This window comes from Pogoniulus pusillus, chromosome 18 (genome assembly GCF_015220805.1).
Source record: "Pogoniulus pusillus isolate bPogPus1 chromosome 18, bPogPus1.pri, whole genome shotgun sequence".
In the NCBI taxonomy this organism is placed as follows: domain Eukaryota; kingdom Metazoa; phylum Chordata; class Aves; order Piciformes; family Lybiidae; genus Pogoniulus; species Pogoniulus pusillus.
The window spans coordinates 18,481,766-18,493,366 of NC_087281.1; the positions used below are offsets into that span (position 1 = coordinate 18,481,766).

General features: G+C 38.9%; 1 protein-coding gene across 5 annotated transcripts in view; it reads left to right on the forward strand.

Moving 5' to 3' along the window:
- Positions 1–11,601, forward strand: part of FMN2 (formin 2) — a 157,822-nt gene that overhangs the window by 12,327 nt on the left and 133,894 nt on the right. For all 5 annotated transcript variants that reach the window (XM_064158612.1, XM_064158616.1, XM_064158614.1 and 2 more), the window contains one exon: positions 245–2,241. In XM_064158612.1, the coding sequence (XP_064014682.1) occupies positions 303–2,241 (1,939 nt within the window). In that variant the 5' untranslated portion in view covers positions 245–302. The remainder of the gene's footprint in view (positions 1–244; positions 2,242–11,601) is intronic.

Consider the following 11,601-nt stretch of genomic DNA (forward strand, 5'->3'; position numbering starts at 1 on the left):
TGCATCTCTTTTCAGAGTGCCTCTTTTTAAAATTGTATCATGTTTTGATGGCTTTTAAAAAGTGAATGTGCAAATCACCAGAGGTAGTGTCTTATCTGTCAAAACAGCATATGCTTAAGCACCTTATTAACTATTAAATAATCATAACATTTCTCTTTCCAAGGTTATTAGTTTAGCCCAACCGTCTAAAGAGTTGCAGAGTAATTAAAGTAATTTAACTTCTTGTTTCCTTTTTTTCTACCAGGGGTTTGAGCAATGAAGTCCTGAAATCATGAACGATTTGATGACCAGCTGAGCTTACAATGCAGGCGATAAAAACCGTGGAAAAAGAAGTGACTTTTATAAAGGAAACACTTTTTACAGAATGCTTCTCAAAGAAACAAGAGTGCAGCAGAAGCCCAGGGAGCAGGCGGCTCCGTGAACAGCAGCCATTGGAAGGAGCTGTCTGCAGCTCTCAGTGCTGTACTGAGCATGTCCCAGCGGAGAGCCCTGCAAGCAGCACATTATGCAAAAAGGCAGCTCTAGCAGATGGGAGAGAGGCACAGCAAGCGTTTGCTTCACTTGCATCACCAGTGCTTGAAAACAAACCTGGATCGCTAGAGGGGATCTTGCCGGCAGGCCAGAGGAATGAAATCCGGGATCATGGCTTGATTGACAGAGGTGTTGTACCGAAAAAAATCATGGGGAATCAAGATGGGAAGCTAAAGAAAAATACAGGTGATGTGCATGAAGGAGGAGAGGATGTCTCTGGGCCCAAGGATACAGATGGCACAAAGAAGGCATCGGGAAGCAGAAGGGGACTGGGGAAGCATGCAAAAGGAAGTGAATCTGGTAAGAAGAAGGGTAAGTCGGATTCTAAGGCCTCGGTGTTTTCAAATCTGAGGATCAGAAAAAATCTCTCCAAGGCTAAGGATGGGAATAGTAGTTCACGGGAGGATGTTTTGGAAAGCCAGGCCTTGCCGGCTGGAGAGCTGGACAATTCGATTGTTACCAAAACTCCAGATATAAGCATCTCTGCTGATGAAGGAGGTCTCTCGGACACAGATGTTGAGCATTTTGAAATCAGAAATGAAACTGTCCCAGCTGCTGCGGAGACACAGGATGGACAAAGAACCAGCTCTGGCTCTGATACAGATATCTACAGTTTCCATTCAGCCACAGAACAAGAGGATTTGCTTTCTGATATCCAGCAAGCTATTAGGCTGCAGCAGCAGCAGCAGGGGGCAATTAACATTGGAACTGAGGACTTTGTCACCAAAACAATGGGCCGACACATGGCTAATTCGCAGGCAGCCCCCTTAGATTTTGAACGGTTTCTTTCAGTAACTACCACTGACAAAGAACGGAGCCCAGACACTGAGGGGGCTTTTCCAGAGGTATCTGAAAATGCAGAAAACATCCTCGTCTCCCGTGCGACTGAGCAGGAACTGAAAGACGTGGAAAATGGCACAGGCTCTCCTGGTAACGGTTTGTTTGAAACACAAGAATGCAAGCTATTGATTGAGGAGCAGGAACAGCTCGTTGCTGGAGTGGATGCTGTACCTAGCGAACTAAAAGACGATTTAAACAGAACTGTGGTAGAAAATGGGTCTCAGGCATACAGCTCCAAACAACCTTTTTCAACCTCAGTAGCAGATGCTGAGTCTAAAATTGCTGAAGTGCAGGCTGTTGATTTGCAGGGATCAGTAACAGAGGATGCTATTTCAGATGCAGGCCGTGATCATGCTGCTGACAATCAGGAAGGGAAGCACACTGTGGCAGCCAGTCAAGAGGACCTTCATAATGGTTTATCCACGGAAATTAAAAATGGCATTTTGTCCTCTGAGGGGGCAGAAGGCAGTCCTGTGCTTGGTTCCCGATGCTTTAAGCCCTATCTAATTAATCCTTGTTACATCAAAACCACAACAAGGCAACTGAGTTCTCCCAACCATTCACCTTCTCCCTCTCCATCTCAGAGCCCACTTTTCACAAGGAGGCAAGAATCCTTCCACAAAAAAGAAAAAGGCTCCATCAGGAAGCAGAGGTCTGTTAGTTTGACAGGTATATTTAGTCGTTCTGCAGACTGGACAGAAGAGATAGCTAATCACAACTGTGACATAACACAGAAGGTGGGCTCTGCAATCTACTTGGAGCACAAGGGACTGAGAGAGAAATCTCAACCGGAAAGAGTGCCTTTGACTCACTCAAGAAAGTCCTCAGGGGTGCAGGCTTCTGCAGAGACATTTCCCAATGTATTTTCAGGTGAGTGACATGTATTAAGCTTTTTTTTTCCCCAAAGAGTCTTTAAAATGTATATGAAATACTTGCATTCAGTTCTTTGCATGTACTGTTGTCCGAGCTTATCCTGACAGCTGTAAAATCAAAGGCCTGATCTTGCAAAAACAGTCACATTTCATTAATGAGCATAGCCTCTTTATTCAGCATCAGCCTGGCAGTGCTGCCAGTAAAGGAAGTGCATAACTCTTTGAAGTTTTTCTTTCTGCTTTTTTCCTTTGTCTAAATCCTGTAGGAGAAGGTTGAATGTCTTAAATTATTCTTGTTGAAAAAACTGAGTTGTGTGCTTTTGTAGGCAGACCAGCTCTTTGCATTAATAGGTCTTTCAGATGTGAAGTGTTCTGTAACTGTGACCCTGTTTGGGGTTTTCTTCTGCTAGGCACAGTTCTGATGTACTGTTAACATTTGAGAGCTGCACCTGGTGTTAGACCAAAGCTGCAGTGAGGATTTGTTCAGTACAAAAAGCAAAAAGCCATGTATGCTTTCCCCCTTCAGAAGGGAGAAAGAGGAGAAGAAAACAGTGTTAATGACTTGAAAATGCAGCATAAAATGGGTAAGAGAAGGGAAACTGTGGTTAGTACAATTTGGTAGCTGTGGCAGGCAGCTGCTCAGGCTAAGTAAGCAGTCTTTAAGCTTGCATGTTAGGCACTTTGTGTTTTCTTACAACAGCATAGGGTTACAGACTTTACAAATTAAACAATGCAAATAGATTATTATATTTTCCTGCACTTTGGGGATTCAATCGCTTCCCCTTCCTTTCCTCTCTATCTGAACTTTCTGTATAAAGCTAATGTACTCACAAATCAAGGCCTCTGACACATAGGAGGTATGTATATAGAGGAAACTCAACAACATATTCCATTCATTTAAGAAAACTGTAGAACTAAGAAAATGCAGAGAATATGTCTGTTACAAGACTAAAACACTTGAATCTATAATCAGGTTTATTTTGAGTGGAAGTCTGTTCTAAATGCATGAGCACAGTAACCAAACATACCCAAGCTATCTGCAAAAAATCTGCAGTGAGAATTCTCTTGTGCTTTTATGAAAACTAAACCAAATATTGTAGCTTATGAAAGGAACACTGACATGATAGAAAAATCATGTGTCAGAAAACAGTTAAGCCATCAACAACCATTTTGCATTGAGAGACTATCTTGGTTATTTATTTTTAAAGTTATATAACTTGTAATCATTCACATTCATAGTTGCTTCCTTTGTGCACATTCTGCTGTGGTTCACAATACTGGAAACAGAAATTTTGTTTCTGCCTGGAAACAGGAATTAAAATTAGTGGCTTTTTTTTTTTTTCACACAGCAGCCAATGATAACAATATTTTCCAGATTCAGATCACAAGAATACTTTCATTCTTCAGTGGTCTTGAACAGTAATACCCAATTTTAGTCTTGAAAATTAGAATTCAAGTTTGGGTTTTTTTAAGCCAGCCTCTTCTGAAGGGCACTAGATATCTGTGAAGTGAGTTGAATCTTTTTTTGTGTTTTAAGGGCCTTACTCCTGTTTTCTTAGATTTAAGTTCAGATATTTCTTCAAGTTTTGCAATTTGAGGTGATTTATACCATAGGATTTTTTACTATTGACACTTAACAGCTTATAAGCAACTCAGAGCAAAGATTTAAATGGCACCAGCATTAACTAGATTTTCTTTATGGTGGTGTTATGAAGGAAATAAATTTTATGTGACAAAATTCAGCAACATGGAACAGGGACTGTTTTACTTTTCCTCACAAGCTTTTGATTTACTTATGAATACTTTTTTTGTTTATTGTGTCCTCCCACCACTTTAGACTGTAATTGTGAGGGGACAAATTACCAATGCAACTGTAGTTCTGTCTCTTATGGAAAATACAGTGACCCCTATTTGCATATACATACCAGCTGTCTTTAGAGGCAGAGGACAATTATATCTTTCAGTTCATGCAGAAAAGCTTGAAATGAGAGCACTGAAGGTTGTATGATAGCACTTATTTTTTAAAAAAATAAGACTGATCCAAAAAAAAATTATATTTACAAGCTGAAAAGTATCAAGACTATGAAAATTGCAACTAGTGTGCATAAAAAAGGGAATTAAGCTTAACATTATTATTCCCACAGACTGGCTGTCATTGCTAGAAGAGCAGAAAAGCCTCTTTACATAAACTAGTCTGCCCATAAAAAAGAATAAAGGTTCCTTGTCGTTTGAATATTACTTTTGATACATATTGTATTTTAATTGCCTGCATGAGATGCATGAAGCTGGGGGTTACCATCATGCTTTTAGAAATAGCATTGCCTACAGTGGCTTCTATCCTTTTTTTTTAATACTCTTCTCCTTGCCCAAAGCATTACTTCTCACCTTGCTGTGCAGCAACTGCAGTGTTGTTCTGTATTTATAACTACAATCAAGTAACATATTCCACAACACTTTAATGACAGCAGGTTCTATGCAATGACTCTCCTACTTTTGCACAGTATTTTGGTTTGGCTCTGTGCCATTTGGTTTTCACAATCATCCATGTGAACTCTTCTAAGACTGTTTAAATATAAAATGCAGATGGAAGCCAACAACTGGAATGGTAGAGTCTTTGCATGTTTAAAATGTTGCTTTCTATAAGAAGGAAATATGGTATTTAGAATTTGGTATCTTGTCTAAGAATGTGGTGTGGGCAGATTGATGCTTTATAATTCAGACATCAGATCTGTTTCTCTTAAGATGAGGTCAGCTGTATGTGAAATTGCTGTGACAGTAATGACAAGTTCTAGATTACCTGATGCACAGTGGAGCCATGGCTTTTGTGTTGTGATCTCAGGACAAGAGCTGAACCTGAATGACTAAGGGTTGGCTCTTGCACTTTAGTATCTTGGTGGGAAAATGAAATTGATGTTTTGTTTGTTAACAAAACTGAAACAGGAAAGTTAAACTTCTTTTTACTAAATCTATCTATTATATTTTCATTAATTTGAGGCACGGAGATTGTAGAGGAGCTAATATTGATGTCTGTTACATAAACCAAATATGAGTCTCCTCAGCTGCCCCAGATGGTAATTAAACCCGATTGAGACAAACTCATGCCCTTTCTAACCTCTGTTGGCTGGCTGTGACACACTTGCTGCATGAATTTTTCAAACAGATCATTTATCTCTAAATTTCTTTTCAGAGATTTTTATTTGTCTTCCCTCCAGCTGTAAACAGGAGACAAACAACAAATCCTGGTTACCATAAAGCAAAACCTGAGGTCAGCCCCGTGCTTATGTGCTCATGGCCACTTTCTGATTTCCACAGAGGACTGGCCTGTTTCTCACAAAAGGCCACTTTATTTCACTGTTCTAATGTCATCTGCACCCACTTGTAGTTCCAGTGCATATTCAAAGGTCTGCAGGCATATATAAAGGTCTTAGTATAGACAAGTATGTGAAAACTTGAGAACAAGAGAATGAAAGTTCATTTCTGAGACAGAGTAGATCTTTTTAGATACTTTTCCAACGTCTTGTTTGCTTTTTCATTGTTTCATGTGATGATACACACAATGTTGATCTTTATCCATTGGCATTCAGATGAGAGTGTTTATTCTACAACTGTTCTCTAAGACTACTTATGGTTTGCTGTTTCACTGATGTTTGTCAGCAGTAATACAAATGTTTCTTCTGTCAGATGATGGGGCAGTGCAGCCTCCACTAACTAAAGGAACTGCCCAACAGCAAACCTTCATGTGATAGAGAATCACATTCTAACACCAGAGTGTTCCAAGTAAACATTTAGAAGGGAAATCTCCTCTTTTTGTCCCATAAACCCAAAACTGGGGGAGAGATGTGTGGGAAAGACTGCAATGCTAGACTTGAACTATAGTAACACATGTTTGAAAATGGGCTGTAATATGTTATTGAAAGACTGCTGATTGCTGGTAAGTTGCTTTAATGTTACTGTACCAGTATTGACTGCAGTGGAATCTGAGCAACAAGAGTAATGTCTCTGGAATGCACTGCTGCCACAGGCTTGTTTTGATGGGGTCTTATGATTAGTGCTTTGATCTTTATCTACAACTTCATTGGGAATAGCAGGCTCTGGTCATGGGGCTGAGTGGCTGCATCTCTGAAGAGCAATCTTTTCCTGAGCAGCAGTGCTGTTGTAAGGTCTGACTGGCAGCCTGATCTGTGTCTGGGGCAGAAATGTGTTGTCTTGATTTCCTGATGGTCTCTTTTGGGTTGTGAAAGGGGAAAGGAAGGCAGAGAGTTTATAGCTGGAAGACCATGCAGCTCTGCAGTATAAGATTTGCCACATATGTGACCTGGCTAGAACTGGTTGTTAAAGGACATTGTGTGCATCAATAATTTAATTTCTGTGAAAAAAGCACTGAATTAGTGCAGCAGGAGAATAGTTATGTGGAATTGAAGTTTGAATATGTTTCTTGGGTCTAATGTTGGTTTAATTTTTTAGTAATATTTAGTAAATTTAATAGCTTGAAGGGGTGGTTTATACATTTTATTAAACCAAAACAAAGCCAACCAACAAACCAACCCCTGTGTGTGGGCCTCTGCTTTGAAGAAGAATGACCAGCTTCTCGAAACAGGCCTCATGGTTTTTTGTTTCCTTCATGCTGTAGTGTATAAAGAAAAATAAACTTGGAATTGGAAAGCATCCCTAGCAATATTTTAGACTGCTTGTATTTGAGGCATCAAGTTTTAATGTGAATCAGAGTGCTATAAAATGCAAAAAATTACTAATTGCTTGGGATATTTTGTTTATACTGTAGTTTAACCAAGCTCAGAGTATGGCCAAACGTGTTCCTTACAAACTATTTCTGCCAAAATCCCAACTTACATAAGGTATAGTGGTGATGAAGCATACATATGTGGTCTTTCTGTGTCTTGGACTATTTTTAGGTACACTGGAAAATATCATCCTGTAGCAGCTAGGTGGAATATGACAGTTTCTGGAAACCCTTATGCGTACAATTTATCTTTCAGGGTGATGAGGTAATTTGATATAGGGAGAGAGGGCAGAAGTGGTGAGAAGTTATGAAAGAAAAGCCACAGAAGGATGTGAAGGTTTTACATTGTGTCCCCTTCTTGGTGCCTCTTCATGAGATAATAGAAGGCCAGTTGCATTTCATTAAGTGGTTTAGAAAAGGCAGCAAAATGGATTCAGGACCTGTGTTACTATTATTTACTTAAAGAAGCCGCAACCTCCTGCATTTGCTACTATACTGCAGTTCATGTAAGGAAAATTAGGAGCAACAAGAGGTGATCTTGTGTTACCTTGAATACAAATTGCTGTTCCTCAGGTTATTTCCATATTGCTGCTGTCCAGAATGAGTTTCTTTCACATTAATGGAAATAGATAGGCTTTCTAACCATGAATAGTAGCAGGGTTATACATTTTAACGCTAAACCTTGCTTTATTCTCAGATAAATACTGAAGATGACTTCTTTCATCTGTAGATGTGTAGATGATAGAGCCATTAAATCAGTTACAAGTTTTGCAACAGTAAGAAACAGTGGTTATGAAACTGATGTTAATGATGCACACTTTTATTGAGGTAAACCCAAATGTACATAAAAATAAGTGGAAATATGTAAATACAGAAGTACAAAAAAGGCTTAAGAATTTAATCTTCCTTGTGTCTTCACATATGTAGCTAAACACTGACAAGAAAATCTACTCCTCAGTAAAGGTATTCAGTAAAGGTATAAATTGTTTAGTCTTAGGATTTACATGAAATTTATCAGGGATGCCAAAACTCTGAACCTGGTATGGATTTAGACCAGAAGGAAGCTTAGATAACTACAGTGGAACTAATTATATGAGGCAGCTTTCATTTTAGAGTTTATGCCAATATCTGGCTGAGATGTCCATTGAAAATGCATAATAAGTAGTATGTACTGGGGAAAATAAGTCCTTTCCTCTTTCTTGTACTGGTAAGGAACAAGTCACTGTACAACAGAAGTCAGTAACTCTACAACATCTGCTAACAGTCATGGAAGAAAACATGGGGTTTGTTATAACAAGGAGAAAACCTAACCACATTAACAAAAAAAAACCAACCAAAACCCCAAACACCATTATGACACTATTATGTCATACAGAGTCAAGAAAACACCGTATGCTGAGAAATAGTTGAGCTCGTACATTATAGTTCATACTTCACTGAAAGAACAGGAAGATCCAGTTACAGCAAGGGAGATGGTCTTAGGTTTTATTTAGAGGAAACATAGAAGAATGGATTTATACAAATATATAGGTGGTTTTTGCTTTGGAATGCAGTTCTGATTTTTTGCTTTTCCCCTTTCTTAGCAGTTTCTGTTTATGGATACAAAGAAGAAAATGTTTTTAAAATATCTATTAAAATGTAAGCACTTATTGAAGTTGGAGGAGGTTGTCAGATGTTGGGGTGCACGGGACCTGGAGAGAAAGGAAAGCTAAGGCATGCTGGAGCTCTAATGAGTAGGTTGGAAGAGGCTTGCTAGTGCTGTTCAGTTGTGTCTTGTGATTTGTGGCTACTTGAAAAAATACTTGGAGTAACTTTTAGGGTAGAGATGAGTCTGACTGCATTAAATGTCAAATGGAATATATAAAAAAACCCAACATTGGGAATAATGAAGTGTTGCAAACTTCAGTTGCAAAGAACATCGTCTATCAGTTTGGAGTGAGAAAAGATGCTGTTAGTAATAGCTGCATCAAAAGACATCAGAAGAGCTTCTTAATTTAACAATCTAGACAGAAAGAACTGTGGCTTTCCAGCAGCCTGTGAGAACCTGGCACAGAATACAGCCTTCACATAGCAAATCACCACAGAAACCAAAAGGATAAAGATGGGGAGAATTAAATACTTGCTGAGAGGAACCCAAGCACCTGGAAAACACAATATGAAAGTTGCCAAAGGTGCATCTGTTGCCTAAAAGATTTGGTAGATAGACATGTATCGATTCTCTTTATCATAAACCACTATAATTTGGGAAACTTTAGCAATATGCCCCTGTAATCTGCAATAATACTGTGCTAGAACCTGAAGAGCAATCATGATGAAAGGAGGCATGCTATATAATGTTGTAGGAGGGTGCATCTTGGTTTTATTTTCAGAAAGGTATTTTGTACTCTGTGCCAGTGCTGTGTTATAGTTTGGGAATCGTTTGGTATTTAAAAACTTCAGTTTCTAAGAGGTATTTAGTGACATATAAGAGATATTCATACCTTTCACTATATGTGTCACATATATAGTGAAAGGTGAGAAGAAAATCATAGTTTAATGCTTGGTCTTATCCTGTTATACATCTGTCATACATCAGAAAATCCAGTGTGGGAGAAAGGTGTAAAACCTCAGTCACTGTGAAAGCAAAATTTCAAGGAGCTTAATGTTCAAGGGATGCAAAGTGCTTCAAAGACTTGTTAATTTGCAAGAATTCTGGAAGCATTGTCACAGGCCATGACAAGTTTTCTTTAATATGTTTTGAAGCTCTGGTGACAGCAAAGTTTTAATACCTGATTTTTAGAGAAAATATTATATCATTATTGCAAATGAGCCAGATATTTTTAATCACTTTTACTGAAGCAAAAAGCAAGACCTTGGAACAAATCTTGAAGGAGGAAATCATAGAATGGTTTAGGTCAGAAGGGATCTCAAAGATCATCCAGTCCCAACCCCTAGCCATAGGCAGGGACACCTCCCACTAGAACAGGTTGCTCAAGACCTCATCCAACCTGGCCTTGAACACCTCCAGGGAGGGAGCACCCACAACCTCCCTGGGCAACCTGTTCCAGTGTTTCACCACCCTCACTGTAAAGAACTGCTTCCTAACATCCAGTTTAAATCTGCCTTCTTCCAGTTTAAACCCATTACTCTTCATCCTGTCACTGAAGAGGCTTCTTATTAATGGTCATAAATTTCTAAAGGGTGAGTGTCAGGAGGATGGAGCCAGACCCTTCTCAGTGGTATCCAGTGACAGGAAAAGGGTGATGGACAACAAACTGGAACACAGGAGGCTCCATGTAAATATAAGGGGAAAAAAATCCATTTGACTGTAGCAGAGCCCTGGAACAGGCTGCCCAGAGAGGTTGTGGAGTCTCCGTCTCTGGAAACATTCAAAATGCTCCTAGACGTGTTTTATAGCATTTATAGCTAGGACAACCCATTAATTGAAGTAAGAGGATAGTAGCTAATCCACCAGTAAGCATCAGCAGCTACAATCACAAAAGTGAAATCACTAAAACAATTTGCAATCCCACCTGTTAGCAGGTGTATATAGCTCACTATAAACCCTTCACTTCCCTGGCTTCATATTGTTGCTTTTCTTCACACAGGAGATTGCTGAAAGCTGCTAAAGATGTGTTGGTGTTGAATTGGTTTTAAAAATCATGGTTCTTATCTGTCAGTAAGAAAGCCTGTCTGAAATTAATTAATGATTTTGAATATGTAACAACTGAAGTGTATCTTTAGCTAAATAGATGGATGTGGATGTGTTGACTAAGAGTTACGTTAGCATCATCCTACAAGTGGTGAAATCAAGAGGGGAAAACCAGGAAATAACAAAACTTGTAAACTTGTGTAAGTTTATTCCCTTGAATTGACTGTATTGTCTCTATATAAAAAAAACTTGGAAACTTGGACTAACCATTGAGAATTTCCAAATCTTTAGATGTGAAGAGGAAAATCTTGGGAATAGCTTTTAATATTTTAATGTATTGTTTATTTTAGGCTGTATTGGACTTGATGACCTTTGAAGGTCCCTTCCAATCCAAACTATTCTACAATTCTATGAATTTAAAAAGATACAGAAACTTTGGGTTCTGTGTCACTTTCAATATCATAGAATCAACCAGGTTGGAAGAGACCTCCAAGATCATCCACTCCAACCCATCACCCAGCCCTAGCCAGTCAACTAGACCATGGCACCGAGTGCATCCAGATGTTTATGACTTATTCCTTTTTTCATGCTCTGGTGAGATGATGAAGAAAAAACTTTGATCACAAAATCTGACTCTGTAATAGGAATAAGTTCTCGCTCTTCTTTCTAAATAGCTTCTTGTGGCAATGCACCCTGCTGGTTTGGAGCTATATTAAAATGCAGTTTTAAACACTAGACTTATCAGGGGCTTTTTGGTATTATTTTTTATTGAGAGTTTATGCAAAGAAATAGAGCACAATTTCTAAAAGACTATCATTATTTTATCATTCAAAAAACAAAGACTCATTGAAGACTTGGTAGACTTGATTCTATAACAACTTGCTGTGACACCCTGTGATGGTTTGGGTGTTACCCACCCCCACCCCCCCCGACGCTTTGGGAATCACCCAGACTAGACTCAGCCAGCTCTGGAAATATGAATGAAGCTT